Here is a 27,687-nt window from a genome sequence, read left to right on the forward strand (position 1 = left end):
AATGATTTTTAGTTGTTATTTAGAATAAGAGATAATAATTTTGTGACAAATCGAAATAATATGGTGGACAATTTTTATAGAACGGAAGGAGTATTAATTAGTCTTCCCTTAGGAACATATCCTGTGGACACTATATATTCATTGACTTTCATTTTTATGTGGTTATTGATCATTGCACTTTACATAGGTAATGGGTTGGTCTAATTTATTGAATTAAGATACACAGTTAACTGATGTAGACACTTTTGAATATACGAAAATGACTTTAGTGCATAAATTAAACCTGTAAGATGGATATCAAGTATTTGTATTCCCAAAGATACTTGATATGTATTCCCAAATGTATTTGATCAAATGAATATGCCACAGCATACAAACTACAAATTAAGTTGAGCTGGGTTTATATTGTTATATAGTGTTCTGCCTTGCTAAAGATAATTTTTAGAGGATATTTTAGTTACATGAGATGAGATGAGATGTTATTAGTTTGAGCTTTTTAAGATATTAAATGTCTGATTATGTGGGGTCGGAGTAGGATTTTTTATTTTTATTTTAAATCGATCTGCAAAGAGAAAAACATTTGTCGGTCGACTTGATTCTTCCTTTGAAGTAAACTGTTAACTTAGACTATATCAAATAAGTCTTAGCTCCTGTTATAATCACTAGTTTACAATTCAAAATAGCTCACCTTTATTAAGCCATAAATGTGATTCTAATGACAAGCAAACTGATATATAAAATAAATCCAAATGTTAGTCCCTCACATAACTTTCTTCTTTCTAATTATGCTAAGAAGTTGTAGCTCAATAGACACCATAGGCGTGTCTCAAAACATCACAGATGGTCAAACCATTTTTTCAAAAGAAGAAAAATTCGAGATGGGATTCTTTAGCCCGGGCACATCTAAAAATCGATATTTGGGGATATGGTTCAAGAACACATCACCAATTACGGTTGCATGGGTTGCTAACCGCGATACTCCACTTGTTGATTCATTAAGCACGGCCAATTTTGATAGCCAAGGGATCATGTCAGTTGTAAATAGTACCGGGAGCATCATTTGGTCGACGTCCAATTACTCATCCGCGCCAAAAACAAATTACATCAATCCAATATTACAACTTCTGGATGATGGCAATCTTGTAATCAAGGAGGGCAATAATGTCATTTGGCAAAGTTTCGATTATCCCACAGATACGATGTTATCAGGAATGAAATTGGGAAAAAATTTTAAAACTAGACAAGAAATCTACTTGACGTCATGGAAGAGTGCAGATGATCCTTCAACAGGTGATTATACAGCTAGATTCTTAATGGTTAAGGGTAAATATCAACAAGTTTATGTTTATAAAAGTTCGGATATTGTAACAAGAATCGGCCCATATAATGCTATAGCGTTTGCTGGTCAACCGAACTATAAGGCTAACCCACTTTATGTATACGAAGTTGATATGGTAGTCAATGATAACGAGATGTATTTCGAGTTCATGTACAATAGCAGCACATTTTCTGCGAAATTCATTGTAACTTATGAGGGGAAATTTGAGATTTGGCAGTTAACGTTGCGTACGCACCAATGGATTCAGGATCTCGCGTTACCTGCAAATAATTGTGACAACTATGAACTTTGTGGGCCATATGGAAGCTGTAGTACTGAAAATTTTCTTGGTTGTACATGTCTAGATGGGTTTGAAGTAGTAGATGAACAAGAATCTAGTGATGATTTCTCTAGAGGATGCAAACGAAGTAAAGCGCTAGATTGTGGGCCCAAAGAAGGGTTTCGGTTGTTATCGAGTATGAAATTGCCAGACACTCAAAATGCTTCGTATAACGGAAGCATGAACTTAATCGAATGTAAGGAAGCTTGTAAGAGTAACTGCTCGTGCGTTGCATATGCAAATCCGAACATGAACCCTGGTGGGCTAGGCTGCTTGTTATGGTTTGGCGATTTGATTGATATTCGAGTATACCCAATAAACGGGCAGGATCTTTATGTTAGACTGGCTGCCTCAGAATTATCAGGTTTGAAAACTACTTCAATCTACATGGAACTTGCATTATTAATATTTATTTATTTTCATTTTGCTCATAATGACAGGGATGTCGTTAACATGCATTGAATAATTGTAAATAGCGGTTATAGTCACTTTCAAAATGGCACTTATATCAAGATGTACAAAAATTTAAAGCACGTTAACGACAGTCCTAAGTGATGTCGTTAGCAAATTCCTTTTAATTTAATTGCAAAAAGACGCGATTTTTATTGACTTATTTCTTTTGCTTGACCTCTGTAAATTTCATAGATCTCGGTTCTAGCTTCCGAAAAAAGAAACAAGTAGTTATTGAAGTTACTGTATCAGTATCAGCTGGATTGACTTTGTTATGCCTGATTCTGGCATTCTACATTCGAAACAAAAGGAAAAGGAAAAGGAAATTAGATACAGAACGACAAAGACAAGGTAAGTGAAATTGATCTTAATTACTTGGTTCATTAATTTGGGTTGGGACTTGATTTAAATCTCGTCCTTTGGATGTATCATTACATGGGTAAAATATTAAAGTCAGTCAATCAAAATCTTTGTACCGTCGACGGGCTACGAACGGGTCGAGGGTAAGCACTAATCTTCGCGGGTAAAACCCAGATCTACTAATACGCATACAATTATTAAATTTAAACATTTATAATAGTAATAAATTGCTTTAAAATAACGCATACAAGTAAAAAAAAATAAATAATTATCACGTCAATTTACATATATTACTTAGGTTTTGTTATTTTGTTACCTTGTTAACATTTGTAAAAATGTTTTTCTAAAACCCTAAGGTCATGGGTATTCGCGGGTCACGGACATGAGCGAAAAAAAATACTTGTTGACGAGTACACAGGCTCCGACGGATTAGAAAATTACTGGCAGGCGGGTCGCGAATTAAAAGGATCTGCGTCCGTCTCCTGCGAGTGCCATCCTTACTTAACAAGGAAAAAAAAAATTTATTCTTTTTGTAATTTATATGTTGTTTTTGTCACCTTTATTATTTTAGTTAGAGCATTAAAAGTGATTGATAAAGATCACAACAATAGTAACAAGAGAGCTAATATAGAGGTGCCAATGTTTACTTTATCAACAATTATGAGGGCTACCGATAACTTTTCAATTAACAACCAGCTGGGAGAAGGCGGATTTGGTCCGGTATACAAGGTATAATATATATATCAGTTAGATCTTCATGTTTACAATAATCAACCATAGATGTAAATACGAAGTATCATGTACTGATAATGTAGATGTCATGCAGGGTGTGTTGGAACAAGGACAAGAGATTGCTGTAAAACGGCTCTCAAAATCCTCTAGACAAGGACTGGATGAATTTGAGAACGAGGTTATTTGCATTGCTAAACTTCAGCATAGAAATCTTGTAAAGCTTTTAGGATACTGCATTCAAGACGATGAAACAATGCTAATTTATGAATACATGCCTAACAAAAGCCTGGACTGGTTTATATTTGGTTAGACTACCTCACTTTCGAAATAATATTTAAAATATATGAAAAGATCGGATACAACTAATTAATTATGTAAAAAAAAAAAAAATTTGGATTGCATTTTTGAGCAGATAATTCAAGACAATCATTACTTAATTGGCCACAACGCTTCCACATAATCCATGGGATTGCTCGAGGTCTTCTTTATCTACATCAAGATTCTCGACTTCGTGTTGTTCATAGAGATCTAAAAGCAGGCAATATTTTGCTTGACCATAACATGAATCCGAAGATATCGGATTTCGGTTTAGCTAGAATGTTTAAAGAGCATGAGAGTGAAGCAAATACAAAGAAAGTGGTGGGAACTTTGTAAGTATCCGTCAACATTGCGTTAATTCTATACAATATGTAACAATATTATAATTATATCATCTTCTTTATATATAAGAAAGAGTGTGTTAGAGACTGCATAAAAATTTAATGATTATTTGCTAAAAATCATCCTTGTTTTTCAACTTCAAGTGCTTTTTTGTTACTCTGTATAAAGAATGTTTTTATTATTTTACTTGGTTAATTTCATAAGCAGAGAAAAGCATCTAAATAGCAATCCTAAAACGTGCATCACTACATCGTACCCTGTACATAGTCTACTGAAAAACTTTCATGGTAATAATAACTTTTTTATTCAGGGGCTACATTTCTCCGGAGTATGCAGTGAATGGTCTCTTTTCGGTAAAATCAGATATATTCAGCTTTGGCGTTTTAATCTTGGAAATTGTGAGCGGAAAGAAAAATAGAGGTTTTGTTAACCAAGATCATCATAATAGCCTTCTTGGACATGTAAGTGTGTTAAATATGCATGATCATTCGTTGATGAATTGAACCATCCTAAAATAGCCTAATAGTAGGAGTCTTGATATCTCATAAGAGGTATCATGTTCAAATCTCACTAATTATCACAAAATAACCCGACTAAGATGCGTTGATGTTTTGATATGATATAATTATGCTTGTTTTTTCTGTGTATTGATTCAGGCATGGAGACTTTACAAAGAAGGCAAGTCTCTTGATCTACTTGACGCATCATTAGACGAGTCATTGTTGGTTTCGCAAGTCCAGCGATGCATACACGTTGGTCTATTATGTGTACAACAACGAGCCGAAGATAGACCTGACACACCATTTGTGGTTGCAATGTTGGGTGGTGAAGGTTCACTACCTTCACCAAAACAGCCTGGCTTCTTCATTCAAGGAAGTGAGCTAAGTAGTTCATCCTCAAGTCTTCCAACTTTACCATCATCACTTAATGGAGTAACCTTAAGTCAAATTCAAGCTAGATAATCAGTTCTAAGTGGAAAAAAGAGCAATAGTTCAACGTTTGATGAAACATGTTACATATTTAATTGATTAGTTGATGTTGCATATATAAGTTCAGTAGTTAATGGTTCAACATTAAAACATTATAATCCTTTGATTATCTTATACTGAATTTATGTTGTATTGGAAAAAAAAAAAAAAAAAAAAAAAAAAAATTATGTTTTATTTAGATGGTTAAGATTGGATATTTTTAATACTCTTCGGTAAGAACAAATTTTTTAAAGAGGCGAATACTCACGCACTCTTACAACCTATCACGAATGTATGCACATTTATTCGTTAAGACTCCATGGTTAGAAAGGGTATCACAATATGAAATGTCTCGTTCATATCGATTATAAACGTTACATAATAATTGATTTCATTGCGAGGTATTTGACCTCTAAATGATACATTTTACAAACATTGCATTCGTTTTTAAAAGACAAACTTTCATTACATCGAAAGTTGACAGGTATGCATACCATTTCATAATATATCCAAACTATAAATGACTTAATAATAATCTTGTTGAACTCAACGACTCGAATGCAACGTCTTTTGAAATATGCCATGAACGACTCCATGTAATATCTTTAAAATGAGCAAATGCACAGCGGAAGATTTCTTTCATACATGAGAATAAACATGCTTAAAAGTGTCAACCAAAAGGTTGGTGAGTTCATTAGTTTTTCATAATCATTCATTTTCATCATTTTAATAGACCACAAGATTTCATATTTATAAGCAGAATCCTCTCGTCAGCATAAAGATAAAATCATTCATATGGTGAACACCTGGTAACCGACATTAACAAAATGCATATAGAGTATCCCCAAAATAGAATCCTCTCGTTTGTATAATAATAACTCGAAGTACTAAAGCATTGCAAATTCCAGAATGGGGGTGTTAGTTCTCGTAGATCTACCTTTAGGATTCGCGTCAATTAGGGGTACTGTTCCCTAATTCTTAGGTTACCAAGCTAAAGGGGTGATATTCGATTCGATAATCCAACCATAGAATGTAGTTTTGAGGACTTGTGTCTATTTCGTCAAACATTTATAAAAGCATTGCATGTATTCTCAGTCCAAAAAATATATATTGCAAAAGCATTTAAAAAGGGAGTAATGAAACTCACAATACTGTATTTCGTAGTAATTACGCATATGATGGCACTGAACAAGTGCAAGGTTGACCTCGGATTCATAAACCTATATTAAGTATATATATTTATATGTTGGTCAATATCTGTCTAACAATTTAGGTCAAGTCGTAGTGTATCACAATCCTAATGCTCGATACTGACATGCAAAAGTCAACAAAAGTCAACTTGACCCAAAATGACTTACAAAATCTATACATGTTTATTATATAACTTAAATATAGTCGTTTTATATATTTAAATATATTTATCAGATTTTATTTTAGTAAATAATACAAGTCATTTATTAATATATAAAAATTTATATTAAAATTTATATATGATAAAAATATACTTTTACATATCTCAAGTAATAAAATTTATAAAGTTCACTTAATATCATAAAAATATAGTGGTATGTATTATTAATGTAATTATATTACGTGTGGTAAAAATATCTTTGTATCACATATTTATTTGATAAAATAATATTGATAATAATAATAATGAGTAAAAGTTGTATTATTTTGTAATAATAATAATAATTATTATTATTATTCTACTAATAATAATAATAACAATATTTATTTACTAATGATGATATTAATTATAATAAAATGATAATTCTAATCATGATAATTTTAATAATAACGATTCTTTTTAATATTAACTGTAATAATAATAATATTTTATATAAAAATAATAATTCTATTCAAAATGATAATTTTTAATAATAATAATACAAAAATGATAATAATAATGATATTTTATAATAAAAACAATGATATTTCTATTATAAATGATAATTTTAATAAAAATGATAGTTTTAATATTAATGATACTTTTAATAATAACTAGAAAAAAATTCGACCGCGCGTTGCTGCGGTTGTATTCAACGCGCAATCGAATTTGGATATATGTTGTTTGGTACATAACATATTGAAAGGACCCGTCCTAATCCACCTGGACGAAGTCATCAACATTTGGTCCCATTGCAATGATCGGCTCCAAGTAATGTCCTTATATTGAGCAAATGCACAGCGGAAGACTTAATTCGTACCTGAGAATAAACATGCTTTAAAGTGTCAACCAAAAGGTTGGTGAGTTCATAGGTTTATCATAACAATCATTTCAATATGTTAATAGACCACAAGATTTCATAATCATAAACATAATACACTCGCAAGTGTATGTAAAGCATTCTAAGTGGTTGAGCACTTGGTAACCATACTTAACATTTAATTAACGTCGCATATTCCCTTTATTATGAAATCTCACTACACCGTACCAAGTGTAGTCACCAAAACGAAGTACTGTGCAACCGTTGAATACTGGTCGTCCAGTCCGGTTGGGGTTGTCAGGCCCGATAGATCTATCAACAGGATTCGCGTTTACAATATCTCATGTAAATAATAGTTACCAAGTTACAGGGAAGTATGCCAGTGGTACAACTCAACGTAGAATATATATTTTTAATCACTTGTGTCCATAACGTAAATCATAAAATGCATGTATTCTCATCCCGAAATATTTAGAGTTTAAAAGTGGGACTATATACTCACTTTTGTCTTGAAGGTATTTAATTCGACTTGGTCTCCGATAGATATCACGAACCTAACCATATATATAATATATCAACATATTTTCTTTTTAAGTAATCGTTACATATATATATATACTTTTAATACTTTTAATATTTTCTTAGTCCGTAGTTAGCAGTCCGATGTTAGTGGTCCACAATTAGTTGCTTAAATAAAATAAATAAAGACCCCATCGTATTCGTATTGATCAGAATTAATCTCGACCCATGGTACCATGTTGTCAAATGACGTGTTGCGTACATAAAGTACCGTGTTGTCAAATGACGTGTTGCGTACAATCATGAGGTCTTATGATTAATCTTCTCGTGTTGTTTACGGGTGGTCCTGAAATATATAAAATCAAATCATAAGTAATTATATATAAAATATCATATTAATTAGAAAAGATATGATTAATTTACTTTTTCTCCAAATATTTTCGTAGCTAAACTGGCTTTGGATACCCAATCTTGTTTTAGTCGTAGTTTCTTCATTACAACTCCGTTTTTGTTGGTTCAACTTGCCACTTCCTTGGATCGAGTAAAATTTTAAGAATATGAACTGAAAATACCTTAGTTTGTATTCAAAATCATAGGTTATAGGTCAAATTTTGGTGAAACTTATGAAAGTGATCATTTTCCATCATAAAAACAACATTTAATGATCATTTTTCTAAAAATACTTACACTTTGGGTTAAACCATGAAATTTTTATGTATTAACATACTCATAAGAAATATCATTTTTCCAGAACATAAACTTCCAATTCAAAGTTCAAGATGGTTTTTAATTATCCAATCCAAAACAGCCCCCGGTTGCACTCCGACGACGTAGATTCAGTTTTTAAGATGTTCTTTGTAAAACCAAGTTATATCTTGTTAGGTTAGCATATCATTATGATATATTACAGGTCTTGAAGTATTTTAAAAGTCAAGTTAGAAGGATCTATTTAGTTTGCGAACAAGTTTGAAATCATTCAAACTATGTTCTTGTTGTTAAAATTTTATACCACAAAATAAGATAGCTATATGAATATGAATTGAATAAGATTATGAACAAGGTTACTACCTCAAGTTACTTGGACAAAGTTACTGCAAAATATAAGAAATAATCTTGGAATCAAAGAGTGGTGGAGTTAGATCAAAAGGTTGGAAGTAAACTTCTTCAAATGGGTGGTTATTTTGATATGTTCTTGAAAGAGTTTTCTTATGGTGTTTAAGGCTTATAATTGAAGCTAAATGATGGGGAAAATGCTTGGAGATGATCAAGTATGAAGTTAGGAGTATTTTGAGAGATAAATGAGGGTGTAGGTATGAGAAAATGGAGTGAAGAAATGGTGTTCATTTATAAAAACGTTTTTAGTTTATAAAGAAAGAAAAGGATTCCTAATTTTGTTTTCTTACTAATAATTCATACTACTTGACAAATCCTAGTTACCTCATATCTAGGGCAGTAATAATGTTGATTAGGATGTTGATTTGATGTGTATATACCAATAGTAAATATGTATAGAAGCTGGGTATGATACGGGTACATATACCCTAGATATACGTATAGAAATCTTGAGGAAACGGAACGAGAATTCAAATATAGCTATCTTTAATGAATATACTTATATTGTTTTATGTATTTAAGTCCTTAAAAAGTGATTAAATACATTATATATACGATACATGTATAAGCATTATAGATTATAAGTATATATATCAAAGAATGTTACGTATAGTTATCGTTTTGAAAACTTAAGTTAGTAGTTTCAAAATATACTTATAACTCATTGCCATTAGTACACAATGAGATGTTAAACCATCCTTAGATCATGTTAAATATATATAAATACATATATATACACAAACATATAATTATCGTATGTTATATAGTTCGTGATATTATCGGTCATATTGGACGGTCAAACGTTGTGTAAAACTCTTTTCAAAAACACAAGTCTCAACAATTTGGATTGCTTATCATGTTGGTATGGTTTAATTTATGTAAATATTAATCTCATAAGTGTAATTTGGTCGGAAAATTCCGGGTCATTACACATATCTAATAGGTTGAGTTGTTTGTTGTAGGTGTATGTATATGTATGAAATATAGCTCGAAATATTTAGTGTTTTTTTAACGATGTCCGTTTCGCGCGTAGTTAGTCCCGTTGTATTCAATAGATTTTTTCGAGTTGAACGGTGATTTCAGAAAAATTTAACTCGCACCGAGCGAGAAGATAGGGCCCGTTAAAAATTCGGGTGGAATTAGTTTCTCTTATTTTAATAAAATTATATATTTACGTTTTCTACCACTGAAAAAGTGTAAAGTTGAGGGACCGTTGTGTAACATGAAGCGAATTTGATGGGCCGTTTGTAGTGTGAACGCAAACTCAAAACGACAATCGGAAATAACTGAAACTACGATTTTCGCCATGACAATTAGTATATAGGTATAATGATAAAAATAATGAAAACGATATTTTTATCTAAATCAATATCTTACAATATTTTAATTTCATCATGATACTTATACTCATTATTTCCTAATCGATTTTTTTAATAGCTTATAGTCCTCTTTTATATCGCATTCATAATAATGATAATAATAGTAATCATAATAATTAGGTAATACTAATATTAGTTTTAATGATAATGATACTAATAATAATAATTATAATAATACTAATGATAATACTAATAATTATTATTATGATAATAATAATAATAATAATAATAATAATAATAATAATAATAATAATAATAATAATAATAACCTTAGTGATAATAACGATAGTATTAATAATAACAATAACAATTTTAATAATAATACTTATATTGTTAACGATACTGATAATAATAATAATAATTATTAGTTAATAATAATAATGACGATAACAATAACGACGATAGTAATAATAATAATAATAATAATAATAATAATAGAATTAATGATAATTCAGTTGACCATATCTTTTAATCCGTTCATCGGAACCACACGATTTCTAAATGAAAAGTTATTAATTTTTCGCCAGCTTTCCAACGACATGCATATCATATACCTTATCTCAGTAGCATATGTATCAAATTCGTGATTTATCATAAACTATTTAACGACTAAATTAAGCATACAAGCATGCATAAACATATATACTCGAGCACTAGTCAGGGATACACTATTAATATATAAAAGATAAGATATGAATGCTCACGTATCAATATTATGATTCAATATTGCAGGAAAGTACGTAGACGCAACGGAACGGATAAACACTAGGTTGACCTCATGAACAATACCCACGAACATTACCCATAACCTCCACAGCTATAACCCATAATTTCCTTATCTCTATCCCGCTTGAAAAACTCATTTTTGAAATAACCCGAACATAACCTCGTCGTAGTATTTTATGTATAATAATAATAATAATAATAATAATAATAATAATAATAATAATAATAATAATAATAATAATAATAATAATAATAATAAATAAATTAACTACGGAGTGTGTAAAATGAATGAGACCAGAGTGAAATAGTTCGACTTATATGGAAGTTTGCCTCACCTACCCCTCATGCGATCGCATGGGGATGTGAGGGTGATCTCATGCGATCGCATGAGGCATGTCACCTGCACATATTCCATTTACAATGCTACCGACACTCAATTTAATTAAATTAATTATATATATATATATATATATATATATATATATATATATATATATAATCTTTATAATTATTTAAATATTATATTATATTTACGTGCATAGTTAACTTGTAAATTTAGTTCCAATGACTTGTACGTTGACGCTCAACTTATGTCCCAGTTACAGTTTTTCGAACGTCCTTTCGTACGCTTAGAAAACTTGTACTTTACGTTTCGCGACGTGTACCTTTAACAATAATTAGACTTATTCGCCAATAATTTATATTACAAGAAATGTAACTTATACATTTGAGTGTTTTGGTCATTTGCTTCTATAAATCAATGTCTTGTTATTTATCAAAATATATTTAATAATATTATTTTAAATCTTTACAAGAAAAATATATAAAATCAAAATATTTTATATTTAAGTTAACATTTTCTAACATTATATTTTATTATATTGTACAGTATATATGTCATTGTTTAGAAATTGCATTTCATATACATCTAATTGTAATTATTTATTTAACGATATAATGTTCAGTTTTTAAATATATATATACATATATATTTAAAGTTTATTATATATATATATATATATATATATATATATAAAATATATATATATATATATATATATATATATATATATATATATATATATATGTGTGTATTCTAAATTCGTTTACATAATAAAAACTATTATATCTCATAACGTTTACATTTTAGAATTTATAATTAATATGATTCATTTATGTACTTGCGTTTATATTAACTTCTTAAATGTTCTAGTTAACTTATTTAAATATCAATCGAATCAATAGACAAGTGTTATTATTGTTTACTTAACTAATTTGAAACTATATATATTCAATATTCATAAATACGTTTTAAATACACGTTGCGAGTTATTTATATATTTAGTTCTAACATTTAACATTCCGAATTATTGTATATATTCAAATTCATTCTTTAAAAGGTTTCATTTATATCATAAAACGTTTTCAATATTATGAAAACTAAATAATTATCTTATCAAAAGACACGAGACAATCATTGCATTGAAAGTTAAGCAGGAATCTCTACTAACTTTTGTCCAGTTATCGTTAATTGACATTATTGTTCTTACTTGTAGATCACTTTACCATTTATTCCGAATATTGTTAAAATGGAAAGATTTCTCAAATCAACGTGGACCTCACAACAGAGACTCGTAATCATATCACAATATTTATGGAATTGATAAAAGATAAAATATCTTCCAATTCAATCATCAGGCATTAACTTATAACTCTGAAGTTAAATATATCAAATAGATATAGAAACTAATAAGTTTATTGTACGATATCATACATTTAATACTTTGTTAACATTTTCAATTAATATATATATATAAATATATATATATAATTATATATGCACATCAAGTTAAATATAATTGTTCGTGAATCGTTGAGAATAGTAAAAAGTAATTGAATATATGAACATAGTTCCGGAATTTTTAGAGACTCAATATTACAGACTTTGATTATCGTGTCGGAAACATGTAAGGATTAAGTTTAAATTTGGTCGAAAATTTTCGGGTCGTCACAGTACCTACCCGTTAAAGAAATTTCGTCCCGAAATTTGATCGAGGTCGTCATGGCTAACAATAAAAATGTTTTCATGACGAATATAAGTTGATAAATAGAGTTTATCATCATTGAGTAATATGGATAAAACAATTCGATTACACGAAGAGTATAAGTGAAACAATCACAAAAGAGTGAAATGAGAGAAGTAAATTTTTGTCATATCTTTTGATGTAGATATGGTTAATTTCCGAAGTTCGAGGGATTTTAGAGGAAATCTTCGTAATAAGATTTGGTTTTTCGGTAATTAAAGAAATTATGATCTTCTTTGGTTAAATGCAATAATCTGTCTCGATTGCTCTGTCTGATATTTCCCTATAAATCTAGCCCCTTCATTTCTTTATTCCCACAACTTTCATCTTCTCTACGTCAGTTCATACTTCCAAAACACTCGTCAATATGCTCCATCCAGTTCTAATTTTATATATATTTCTGACCTTTGCATCTGTCATTCTTCTTTTTCATCTACCACCGGAGGAATTTATTTACTTTTACTATTACCTTGGGGTTATAGTGTTTTTAATTCTCCCGTGTCTTTACGTTGCAATACGTATTGATATACACGGTTTGTAATTTATGTGTTGTCGTCAGGCTTTATATCTTCCCTTATATTTCGGAGTCTCTTCTTCTGTCTTTCTTTAATCATTGACATCCACAGTTAATGCTCCCTCCTATTTGCTGCGATTTATACTCCCATTTATATTTCGAAGCTTCATGCTTTTGTTTTCTCTTGCCATTAAGCACAGCAAGTAATGGTCCAGAATTCGTAGGTATGAAATTTCTAATGAACATGAATAATGTTCTAAGAGAGAAATTGTAATAGCACGATCTTGATTGGTTAAATTACCAGAATCCAAGAGAAAAGATAGAACTATCAGAAAGATATGTTCTCGATATGTTTGGAGATTAGGTAGAATGTAAGAGTCGTGTAACATGGCACATGATGACGTTATGGTCTGTGAATCCTCACGTTCCATTAGAAACTCAGCATGACTTACTGTAATATAATCACGTTGATCAAGTGTCATTATATTATACTAACTCATGCTTCAGTTCCCAACACTACTTCAAAAACATTCATAATTTAAACTCGAAGATTTACAGAATATAGAAACTAAACAGTTTCCTTTATGATGTAATACATATAGTGTGAAGAGATAAATGATTTCAGATAAGAATAGTTATGAAAATATCTTCAGAAATATCAAGGATATTTATAATGAAAGATACGATGATATCTTAGAATTTCTAATATCGAAAGATGATGAAGAAAATTTTTCCGTAAAGATTTGGAGTCAGGAGCAAGATATTTGTTAAAGACTTTAGTAGACACTGAATTATTTGGATTCTTTGAAGGCACGTTTAGTCCTTGTGATTTGTCTACAGTCTCCTTCAGGGTTTGCTCAATCCGTTTTTCAATACCAAATTTTTCTGAGCTTTGCCAACACATTATTCTTTATCATCATACTTTCGACTGTTAAGGTCGTTTACAGTTTTTTTTTTTTTTTTTTTTTGCTGCTTCATTCAGCTTTTTCAGAATTCAAAGTATTGATTCGTAGACTGGGTGCTTTTCAAAATTTCAGAATGAAAGATCATAATTCTAAGAGATAAATGTTATATATATACATATAACTGTTGATGTAGAAACGCTGCGAGATTTGAAATACTGATTGATGATTTCCGATAGTTGGTATGGAAATTATTGTTACAAGATGTAGATGGATATATGATAGGGTTTCAATGAATATAATGATTTTTCGAAAGGTCAAAGATCAAAAAAACTGTTGGTAAGTTTACTGCTAATGTGGTTGGATATAAAAGGTTCCCCGGTAACAATGACGAAAATGGCAAACGTATATATCAAGGTTATAATAAAGCTAATGAAAGTCGAAGTTGGCTTGCGGGGGGTGTGACAAAATTGGCTACCTTTGAGAGGGATTGTAAAATTATTTTCGGTAATAACAACGCCAATGGATCATAGATTTGTGTTAAACTTCTACTTAGGTTCCAGAAGTTTTCCAGATGTATGACTATATGCATAAGTCTTTCTTTTCGTAGGTAACGTGTGGTTGGATCATCCTCTCAGTTGTTTCTTAATTGAGGTGTTTTCAAGAATCATGAAGGGTTTATCGTCAATGTACGTATGACATTCTAGAATTTTGAACGATAAGAATATTTTTTTGGATGTTATGAATAGAAGTGATGTTCTAGCACAGTTTTAAAGTCAAAGTATAGCTTTGAAAGATGTAGGAATCTAAGAGTGGTGGTATCAGTTATATCTCGAATTGAATTCTAATATGTTAAAATCAGAATATGTAATTGGATTTGAGTGAGTATGGTTGTTTTGATTTTTATGAAAAAATGTATATTGTTGTGAAAGTAGTGAGTACAGTTGATGATTAGAATCGAAGAATGTAACATATTACTTGTGAATTTATATATCTCTCGGGTATTACCTACCCGTTAAAAGTTTCACAAGTAATATATTGTACAAGATAATTTTTATTACAGACTTTATGAAAATATATGTATATTTTCTTTGGATGTAATAAAGATTTAATGAGTTAATATTAAATTAAACTCATTTGATTTTTTGTTGGAACTAGAAATGAATAATCTCTAACATTAGAGATTACATAATCTTCACAGAGTATTTCACTACTGTGATCAATACTTCACTATTTATTCTTATTGATATTTCCTCAGTGAATCATGTTGATGCTCATAGAACTCTTGCTATCTTCGAATGATGTTTTCTAGAAAGTCTCGAGTATATCAAAGGTGTAAAATCAAACATGTAATTGAATAATACACTTAGTTTATTATGAAACGAAATTCATTGAGTTGAAACAGAGATTGTGATTAACGATGGTTAAGTCGTTAATCGAAGGATTATAGCATATTAATAATATGAATTTAACCGAGTAGTATCTACCCTTTTTCAATTCATACATAATAGCTTAGTACGAAAAGACATATTATGGGTTCAAAATTTATATATATAAGATATACATATAAATTCTTCAGAGGGAATGAGTTAATACTTTATAACTCGTTGATACAATATACTCGTTGTTGATTAGTGATGATGTTCGCGGTGATTATGGAACTGGCAGTGCTTGTGATGTTGTAGATATTACTCCAAGTAATATCTCTAAAATGAGCAATTGCACAGCGGAAGATTTCCTTAATACCTGAGAATAAACATGCTTTAAAGTATCAACCAAAAGGTTGGTGAGTTCATTAGTTTATCATAACCATTTATTTCCATCATTTTAATAGACCACAAGATTTCATATATTGACAAGTGTAACTCGCGAATTAAAATTCATTCATATGGTGAACACCTGGTAACCGACCTTAACAGGATGCATATAGAATATCCCCATCATTCCGGGACTCTCATCGGACATGATAAATCGAAGTACTAAAGCATCCGAAACTCGGATGAGGCTTGTTGGGCCAAATAGATCTATCTTTAGGATTCGCGTTAATTGGTGGCAATTATCATAAACACCAATTCTTAGGCTACCAAGCTAAAAAGGGGCATATTCGGTTCGATAATCCAACCATAGAATGTAGTTTCGATCACTTGTGTCTATTTCGTAAAGCATTTATAAAAGCAGCGCATGTATTCTCAGTCCCAAAAATATATATTGCAAAAGCATTTAAAAAGGGAGCAAATGAAACTCACAATACGATATTTTGTAGTAAAAATATGCATACGACGAAAGTGAACAATGCAAGGTTGGCATCGGATTCACGAACCTATATCATTTGTATATATATATATTAACACACGTAATTGTAATCGAACCAAAATATATATTATTATTAGTGATATAATAAATTAATAAGTTTCATTATATATAATTTCATAGCAATATTAATATCGTTAAGTTTTGTAATTTAAATATATATTTTTATATATGAAATCTTTATTTATATTCTTATAATCTTAACAACGTTATTAAAACTTTTATTTTCATAATCAATATTATTTTTATGATAATGATGTAGATAATACTTGATATTAATAATAATGATAGTTTCTAATTATAAAGGCAATCTTGTTATATATGAAATTTTCAATACAAATGTTAATCTTAATACTAATAATAATAAGAATGATAATAATTATAATGATAATAATAATAATAATAATAATAATAATAATAATAATAATAATAATAATAATAATAACACTTATATTAATAATAAAAATGATAAAATTTATAATAATAATAATAATAATAATAATAACTCTTATAATAATGATAATAATAATAATAATAATAATAATAATAATAATAATAATAATAATAATAATAATAATAATAATAATAATAATAATAATAATAATAATAATAATGATGTGCGTAGAGGTGTATACGAAATAGTATTAATTTTTACAAGGAAACACTATTAAATACGATACAATTTTACACAAGATATTTATTTATTTATAGAATGGATATACCTAAACCTTGCTACAACACTTATAGGCAGTGTACCTAATCGTACAGTAGTGTAGTTTTTAGTAAGTCCGGTTCGTCCACAGGGAACTCTAGCCAAGTTTAACGCTATATTAGTTTTAACTTATAATTGTAAAAATACAAAAATATATATAAGTAGTATTATTATTATAAAGGGGGTTTTTACCGTTTAATGACCGGTTTGTCGATTTTAAAACTTTAGTCGCAGTTAAAACCTAAAGTAAAATATTAAATATATAAAAGACTTAATTTAAAGCGTAAAGTAAATAACGATAATGAAATTGCGATAAATAAAAGTGCGATAAGATAAAATTGCGATAATTAAAGAGTACGATAATTAAAAGTGAAAATAAATATAATGACAATAAATAAAAGTGCAATAATTAAAAGTTCAATTAAATATGAAATATATAAATTATGCTTATTTAAACTTCCGTAATCATGATGTTTGACGTGTTGTTTTTAGTTTATTCCCATGGGTTAATTGTCCTTTGTCCTGGATTATTTGATATGTCCATACGGATTTGTCCATAATAGTCCATCAGTCATAATCATAAAGTGCGGAAGTCCTCGTCAAATTATTCTTATTCCCGAAGTCAAATATTTCAACTAATTGGGGATTCGAATTGTAACAAGGTCTTAATACTTTGTTTAATGAATACACCAGGTTATCGACTGCGTGTAAACCAAGGTTTTACTACTTTGTTAACAATTACACCAATTACCCTTGAATGTAATCCACCCCTGTTTCAACAAGTTTATTAACTATTAATCCAGTTCCGTATCCGGTAAAATGAACAATTATTGGTATTTATAGATATCCCGCCCACCGTATCCAGTCAAGCGTATGTGGTTATATATAAATACGTCAAATTATAAGTCTATATATTAAATCAACGAGGTATCATTTAGTTAATATAAAGCCCATTAATAGCCCATAGTCTAATTTCTACAAATGTCATTCTTTTATCCAAACCCCAATTATGGTACAAAGCCCAATTACCCAATTTTAATATTTAGCCCAACATCACGATTACTTCGGCATTAAATAAGCATAATAACTTAGCTACGAGACATTAAATTAAAAAGGTTGAACATAACTTACAATGATTAAAAATAGCGTAGCGTTACACTGACAGAATTTCGACTTACACCCGTACAACATTCGCTAACATACCCTTATTATTAGAATTAAAATTAAAATTAAAATTATAATATATATAAATATATATATATATATATATATATATATATATATATATATATATATATATATATATATATATATATATATATATATATATGTATGTATGTTTACGTTGAGAGAAAGGAAAGAAAAAGATGTTTTTAATCGATCACCAAACTGCGAATTTATAGGCATGTGGCCACAAAAAGTGGCCCATGCGATCGCATGGAAAACAAGCCTACAGGCCATGCGATCGCATGGAGGTAGGTACCAGCTCACATATTTTTGTTTTCAAGCTTGTCGACGTTTTAATAAATAAATATAATATATAAATAATTTTAAGAATTATTTAAATATTATATTATATTTATGTGCATAGTTGACTTATAATTTTTAGTCCGTTGCGTCGAGCGTTGAGAGTTGACTCTGGTCCCGGTTCCGGATTTTTGAACGTCCTTGCATACAATTTAATATCTTGTATTTTGCGTTTTGCGACTTGTACTCTTGTAATTTTGATACGTTTCTTATCAATAATTGGAACCACTTTAATTGTATTTTGTACTTTTGAGCTTTTTGGTCGTTTGCGTCTTCAATTCGTCGAATCTGTCTTTTGTCTTCACCTTTTATTATTTAAACGAATATCACTTGTAAATAGAACAATTGCAACTAAAAGCTTGTCTTTCTTGAGGGATAATGCTATGAAATATATGTTCGTTTTTAGCATTATCAAATATTCTCACACTTGAGCGTTGCTTGTCCTCAAGCAATATAGTCTTGAAATAAGAATACTAGAATCACTTCTTTATTCTTCACACTTTGTACATCAGTGATTTCTATACGGCGGTATGAACAATGGTAATAACGATGTGGTTTACAGTCCCACATGACTATGAAAATTTAGATCCTTTAAGGAAATTGGATCTTTATGAAAACATTTGATTTTTCAAAAATAAGATCTAGCTTTTACCCTAGATAAGTTTTCCGGAATAACCCTTCACCGGCGTTTGCAAGATATTTTTGTGGGTTTTGTGGGTTTCAAATTTGAAAATTTTAGCTCAAAACTTATGGTTTTGTGTCACCCACTTGCTAACCTTGTATTGGGAAAGCAACACATCCAGTATACTTGCTCCGTATATTACCTTTCGGTAAACTACCGTCCGGTTGTAAAGGAAAGCGTTGAACAAGCAACTGTTAAGGCAATGTCCCCTGACATGCTTTTAATTATGGTCTATAACGTGTCGAATGCAATTACTATCCTTTGTAGGAGCAATAGTAAAGCTCACCCTATAATTTTTCGGTCTGGCACAAGGTCCTGTCTTCGACCATGCTATGCAACCACCGTTCTTACGGTTGACACCCGATTTGGTTCAGGTGACCTAATGAATTCCAGGTGAATTCCTAGGATTTTACGTTCAATAGTAATGAACGCATTGAAAATAGGTTTTCAGAAAACAAATCGGTTTGTAATTTTGATCAAAATATTTTCTCGTTCAAGCTCGAGTTTAGATATCATCGAATTCCATGAGTTTGTAATTCTCAATCTTTAAGGTCAATCTCTAGGATTGAGTAATATCAGGCTTAAAAGCTAATTTTTGATCTTTTAAGGAGATTATCCTTTTCTGGGGGTCTGATTCATTAGTCTTATCAAGCTAATTTGCACGGCGTCCTCCCCATTTTACGAGACAGATCCTCTCATGGTTAGGATAAGTCTGACCACTTGGCGACCCTGTTTGATGCTGAGGTCCGTGGATTTCCAGCTGATTTTCGAGAAAACTTTTCAAGGTTTTTCGTAGACTCTACAACTGGTCTGGACGACAACTTCCTGACCTAAATCAAGAAGCGCGTGTCTTTTTCGGAAGACTTTACTTCCTTTTAATGATGGAATTGATTCATCGTGTAGATCCATCTTTCTTTCAAATATATTATAAGAAATTGGGTAAAACTGATAAAATTGTCCAAAACAAAAGTATCTTTAGTTATTTGTACAAAAATATGTGATATATATTTTAAATAACTTGATAAATTTTTCCCACACTTGACTTTTATTTTTCTTTCTTTGCCTTTTTATTGTCATCTATTCCATTTTAAATGAATTCTAACATTTTGGTTTGTTTCTCAATTTATGTCCTTTCTGAGGTAACAATAATTTCGGTGTTAACACCTAGTTTTATCGTTCATAAATATGTATAAACATGATTTTGAATTCATTTAATTGAAAATTTTAAAATTTTTACTAGAATTGGGTAGTCAGTATATAAGACTAGGGCTGTTCTTTATTATCAGAGAGCACTAGATTCTAATACAACTACTGCGTTACTAGTATTTTTAATGGTAACCAAGTGTATAAGTTAAAATTTTAAAAATCCTAAATAATTTAACCCCTTCCCACACTTAAGATCTTGCAATGCCCTCATTTGCAAAAAATCAGTAACAATTTAAATTATTGAGGGTGATTAGCGTAGAAAAATGATTAAATTTTACCAAAGTTTCCAAACATATTGGCGTTTATTTGTTGAATGATAAATGGTGCACTTTATTTGTTCATTCCGTCTTGTTGTTACATCACATTTGTTTTTCGTTTTGTCGTCAAAATTAGTAGCTTTTGCTGAACTTAATGCCAGTCTTTGAAAATGCGCTGTTTTACCCTGTTGTGTACAATTGACAATATACATACATACAAATATAAACATGCATGGTAATTTGAAATGGGACTTAAAATCTCACTTTCAAATTAAATATGAAATATTAGTACCAAATAATAAAAATATTAAACAATACATTAATGTATCACAATATCATATGTTTAAACATAAATAAATAAAAATAATAAAAAATAAAAATCATAGAAATCACCAACAGGAACTATATCAATCTGGATAGGGGTTCCAGTTCATGTCATCGTCCGGGTTCCATGGTTGGTGATAGGTGTACTGGTAGGCCTGGTTAGGGTCGTAGAGAGTATATGGTGGTCTCATCTCGGGCTGGTGTGGAGGATAGTAAGCGGGTCGGGTCGGAACGTAGTGATCCTGAGGTGACAGCCGGCTCATAATCTGACGCTGATGATAGTCCCATCTATCATGTTGTGTTTGCCTGGAATGCTCGTAATCATTCCGGGCTTGCCACTGCTCCATCTGACGAAATCTCTCCCCGTTTGTCATATCTACCTCATCTATACGCTGGTAGACGTCAGTCATAGCCTCCCTAATGACATCCCTAATGTCATCCGCTTCCTCCATTTCCTCATCTGAAACTCTCTCTACCTGAGGATGACTACCTTCATAGGGTACTGGCTGGTTGCGTCTTCTCTTTAATACCTTAGCACCCTGATAGACCTTTAATCCTAAAGGCTTAACCTGTTTCCTACATTTCAAAAGTGGACCCCCTTGATCCCTATCTACACTCAAATACTCTCCAATGAGAGTAACAAAAATACCTCCTCCTATAATCCCCCCTTCCTGTATTCCTTCCACCATTTTTGATAAATAAAAACCAACACAGTAGGGGATATTAACAAAGTTTCTTGGGTCTCGAATACACTTTAGGTAAAATAAATCATGTAAGGTCATTTTCTCTTTATTGTGACCTCTCTGTGTAATCGAGTTAGCCAGAAATCTATGAATTATACGAAGTTCGGCTTTGTTAATATGTAAGTAGGAGTGTTTTCCTCCCAGCGTAAAAACATTATAGTTTGACATACACCTCCAGACGGCGTTCGCGTCAAAATTCCTATCTACCCTTTCACCACGATAAATTAAATTCATACAATCGGGTAGTAGTAATTCACCGGGAGTATATATCTGTAAAGCCCTGGCCATGTCCAGCATGGACATCCTGTACATCCTACGGCCAAGTATAAATCTAAGAAAACTTCTATCATCTAATCTATCTACATCTACATTTAATGCTATAGTACTCATCAGCTCAACACACCATTCCTTATATACAGGTCTACGAATGGTGAATAGACGTTCCCAATCGGTAAAAGAAGAACTGCCATACCTTTGGATCAGATGCTCCCTAACTGAGTTAGCTAGTTGGACCCTTTCCAAAGGATCCCAATCGATTACCCTTGGCACTTCTACATTTTTCGGTAGCAGTTTGAATTTGTTACTTTGATATGCCGGGTAATCCCTCCAGCTTCTATCGAATCTCATATTAGGATGCAACGTGTGTTCAGGAATCGTTGGGTATTCTACTGGTGGATGCATCGGAAATACTGTGAAGGCATCAACAAATTGTAGCGGATCATAATAAGGTACGTGTTGATCAGGCTGTTGTTGTGGTTCCTGTTGTGGTTCTTGTTCAGGTTCATATTGCATTTCAGGTTCAGGTTCTGGAGCAGGTTGCCTGGATGATGATGTTGCACCATCAGTGTCTGTAAATCTCTGCAAAACACATTAAACACAAAATTTGTGCATCCAAATATGCATTAGTGTTAGCAAAATAACAAATTTTAAACAATTACAATAACATGTTAAATCAAAATTAAACGTATACACATTTTCACAATTTTTACAATTCTACACTTTTTTAAATAAGCATATATGAAAATGTATACAAAGTTCATAAGCATTTAACTCAAATAACATGTCAAAATAGTCATTACTAGCAATTAAACAAGTCTCGAATGGCATTTACATAAATTTAATCAAGTTCATGAATTTTAAACCTAAAAAGTCCACTTTAATTCTCAAAAATCATGTTTAGGATCAAAGTTTAAATCATTTAGCTACCTAAACATGTTACACTACTTAATTTAGCAGTAATTCATGAAAAAAATCGGCCATAACCTGTTTATATCAAAAAGCCCCAAATTGCTCAAGAACACAAACCCTAGATTCCTAAAAATTTTGAAGCTTTTGGCTTCAAATCATGTTAAATAGCATCAATCTAGGTTATACATGCATAAAATACTAACAATTTAACTCTAATTACACTAAAAATTAACAAAATCAAATTAGGTAAAATATAGCTCAAGAACACTAAAAATCAAATTTAAAGAGGTTTAGTGATGAAATTGTTACCCTTTTTGATAAACTCCTTATCAAATTCATGTTTAGAGCGGATTGTAGCGATAAATTTGGTGAATTTTGGTGAAAAAAATGATGAAATTTGAGAGGTTTTGGGGTGTATGTTCGTGTATTTGTGTGTGTGTTGTGTGTTGTGCAGAACTCGACTGAGTTTTTATTCCTGTCCTGAAATCCAGCTCCATGCGATCGCATGGATCTGAAGGCCAAATCCCATGCGATCGCATGGGGTTCGGGTACAGTACATTTTTTTTATAGAACCTTTACTAAAAAAACATATAAATAATTAAAAATTAAAATTTTGTTTCTTTTTAGGATGAGGGCATTTCGGATCGTTGTCCTAGTCCGTCCCTCTACAAAATTTTAAAATTTGTCAATTCAAAGCGTTGTTTTAAAAGCAAAGATTTTTGGAGTTTTTTTAAATGTTTTTGGCATACTTTAATTCAATAAGATTAAAAATAATGATAATAAAAGTTCTCGTCCCTCCCTTGGGTAGAGCAATTTCGGTTCAACGACCTAGTTTTCAACTCACGACGAATTTTAAAAATCACATTTTTAACTTAACGAAATAAAGTAAATTTTTGTTTTTAAATTCACACCAAACTTAAATTTAAATTGCATAAAATTAAAAATTCATATTATTAAAATTTTAAAAATTCATATTATTAAAATTTTAAAAATTCACACCAAATTTATATTATATTTTTATTTTTATACATACAGACTTATATTAAAAACATAAAATTTTTAAATATTTACAAACTTAAATATATTGATTTAAAAAGTTTATAATAATAATTTAATATTAATATATTAATTTTAAAAACAAAGTAAAAATAAAAATTAAAAATCTTTTTGGTCTTTTATCCCACTTTAATCAATCAAATATTATCAAAAATATACGCCCTTCTTTTCGATAAAGTAATTTCGGATATATTACCTAGTTTTACTCCTGACGAATTTGTGAAATATTTCGGGTTGATTGATTAAAGATATTTATACCTTAAGAATAAACGGTAAATTTCGCAGTGATGTAATAAATTTTTGTATGATATCAATAATTTCGGTCGCAAAACCTAATTTTATTGAGTATCAATTTAATACTTTATAGCGAACAATTTAGCGTTTATTATCAAAAGGTTAAAAACAATAAAATAAAAATAAAAACTGTACATACTTACCTGTGAGATAGAATTCTCAGTGAACTGCTTTAGTCCACTCATAAGATAGTCGGACTAATTGGTTTTCCATAGCTACATAGGCGTAACCTCGAGCATTCAATGATTTTTCTTCGAAACATATGAACGGCCCTTCTCTGCGTAAAGTAACGAACTCGGTATTGGAATATGTCTGATTCGTCGAGCATTTTCCTTCGTGTGACCATTTTCCGCATTTGTGACATCTTTCAAGGTGTCGTGCTCTTCTTTTCGCTGCGGATTTTGATTTTCCTTTACTAAAATGTAACTTATTATGATCGTTCCTGAGTTCTTTTCTTACTCCGTCCAATTTGGCTCTTATTACTGATACCAGGTCACTCAGGAGTGTGACATTATTACGTTTAGTGATCAAAGCGTGTAGCATTAGACTATGGTTCAGATCAAAGGAATTCTTCATCTCGTAAAACCTAAAAAAATAAAAATTCAAAATGGGGGGAGAAGACTAGTTCTTTTGGGTCTGCTAGGGAAAGACCATTCGGATTCCATTCTCGAGAACTACACGAAAACAGAATATCTAACTCTAACAGAAATACATATTACCCTAAAAAGATTCGAACCTCCCCACACTTAGTTAGCTGTGGTGTTGAAATTGTGATTAACATTATTTTCAATTGGATCATCAACAACTTGTATATATCTGACTTTTGCTTCAATCCATTTGTTGATTTCCTCCGTAACTTTCACAAATTCAACTAACATTGCCTTTTCTTTTCGCGATAAATTGGATACTAGTCGGTTACATAACTTAAAGTTTCCCTTAATCTTAGTATCGTGAATCCGTTTATAAAGTTTCTTCGTTGAACTGTTAAAAACGGGTTCATCTAATTTCGTATCATCAACGGGGTTCTTTGTGATTGGTTTATCATTAAGTATTTCTTCATCTTCCCCACACTTATGCATTTTTATTGGTCTAACAGTTTTGGTTGGTGGAGATCTAAACTTTCGGTTCACAAAAGTGATCGATTTATCACCATCTCTAAGTGTCATTCTACCTTCTCTTACTTCAATGAACGCCTCGGTGGTTGCTAAAAATGGGCGACCTAAAATTAGAGGAATATCAAGGTTTTCCTCCATATTAATCACTATGAAGTTTGCAACAAAGGTCAAACTTCCCACGTTAACAAGTAAATTATTTGCTATTCCAACCGGGTGTTTAATGGTTAGGTCAAATGATTGAACACCTATTTTAGTTGGTTTTAATTTACCCATACCTAATCTTTTGTATAAGGAACGAGGCATAATATTTGCACTTGCTCCTAAATCTGCGAGTCCATTATATACAGCACCATCATTAAGCAAGCAAGAAATGATAAATTCACCCGGGTCTCCTACTTTAGTAAGTCGAGTTGGTTTGTAAACCTTTTTCGGGTGTTCTTTTCTTTGTTCTTTCACTTCTATTTGAACTTCTTGTTCACATTTTTCTTCATTTCTTGGAATGGGAGGTTTGTATAAGAATTCTTCTTCATCACTCCAATTTGAATCCTCCCTATTTTCCAATTTTGATTTTTCATATGTTGTTGATAACATATTTATGTTTTCATTTTGAAGGTTTTCTTGGGTGGTGAAATTATGATTGACTTCATTGTCAACTTCCATCGGACCATGTATGTAATGTTTAACTCTGTGACCATTAACTTTAAATTCAATCCCATTTGAATTTATTAACTCTATTGTTCCGTATGGGAAAACTCTTTTGACTATGAATGGTCCAGACCATCTTGATTTCAATTTTCCAGGAAATAGCTTGAATCGTGAATTGAAAAGAAGAACTCTGTCTCCTTCTTTAAATTCTTTTGAACTTCTGATTCTTTTATCATGCCATTTCTTCATTCTTTCTTTATAGATTAACGAATTTTCGTATGCTTCATGTCTTAATTCTTCTAATTCGTTTAGTTGACTTAATCGTAGACGTCCGGCTTCATGTAAATCAAAATTACATGTCTTCAAAGCCCAAAATGCTTTGTGTTCAATTTCTACTGGAAGATGACATGCTTTTCCGTAAACGAGTCTAAAAGGTGTGGTTCCAATTGGAGTTTTGCAGGCTGTTCTAAAAGCCCAGAGTGCATCCTCCAATTTCATGGACCATTCCTTCGGATTTGATCCTACGGTTTTCTCTAGAATATGTTTTAAAGCTCGGTTGGTATTTTCAACTTGTCCACTTGTTTGTGGATGATAAGCAGTGGAGATTTTATGAGTAACTCCATATCTTTTACGAACTTTCTCAAGTTGATTATTACAAAAATGAGTACCCCGATCACTTATTAAAGCTTTCGGTGTTCCAAACCTTGCAAAAAGACGTTTTAAGAAGTTGACTACAACTCGTGCATCGTTAGTTGGGAGAGATTGTGCTTCCACCCATTTAGATACATAATCAATGGCAACGAGAATGTAAAGATTATTATGAGATTTTGGAAATGGACCCATAAAGTCAATACCCCAAACGTTAAATACTTCACATACTTGAATGACATTTTGTGGCATTTCATCACGTTGACTTATCTCTCCTGCCCTTTGACAAGCATCACAGGATTTGCAAAGAAGGTGTGCGTCTTTGAAAATTGTAGGTCAATAGAATCCAGCATCGTAAACTTTTCTTGCTGTGAGTTGAGGCCCATAATGCCCTCCTGTTGGTCCTGTGTGACAATGGTTTAAGATTTGACTAGCTTCATCTCCGAATACACATCGGCGTATTATTCCATTGGGACAACTTTTAAACAGATGTGGATCTTCCCAGAAATAGTGTTTTATATCACTAAAGAATTTCTTTCGTTTTTGGTACGATAATCCTTTTTCAAGGAATCCACATACTAAATAGTTTGCATAGTCTGCAAACCATGGAATTTCATTATAATCTATCTTCAATAGATATTCATCACGAAAGTTGTCTTATATTTCCGATTCATTTAGAACTTCTAATTCGGGATTTTCAAGATG

At 30.9% G+C, this 27,687-nt stretch overlaps 1 protein-coding gene across 1 annotated transcript; it reads left to right on the plus strand.

The window, feature by feature from the left end:
- The first annotated feature begins 711 nt into the window (after nt 1–711).
- Nucleotides 712–4,956, plus strand: LOC139853344 (G-type lectin S-receptor-like serine/threonine-protein kinase At4g27290). The gene is made up of 7 exons (XM_071842727.1): nt 712–2,022; nt 2,304–2,459; nt 3,040–3,197; nt 3,295–3,505; nt 3,613–3,850; nt 4,171–4,321; nt 4,517–4,956. Exons 1-7 carry the CDS (start codon nt 750–752, stop codon nt 4,820–4,822), a joined length of 2,493 nt encoding a protein of 830 aa, XP_071698828.1. The 5' UTR covers nt 712–749; the 3' UTR covers nt 4,823–4,956.
- Nucleotides 4,957–27,687: the final 22,731 nt, after the last annotated feature.

Source organism: Rutidosis leptorrhynchoides, chromosome 6 (assembly GCF_046630445.1).
Source record: "Rutidosis leptorrhynchoides isolate AG116_Rl617_1_P2 chromosome 6, CSIRO_AGI_Rlap_v1, whole genome shotgun sequence".
In the NCBI taxonomy this organism is placed as follows: domain Eukaryota; kingdom Viridiplantae; phylum Streptophyta; class Magnoliopsida; order Asterales; family Asteraceae; genus Rutidosis; species Rutidosis leptorrhynchoides.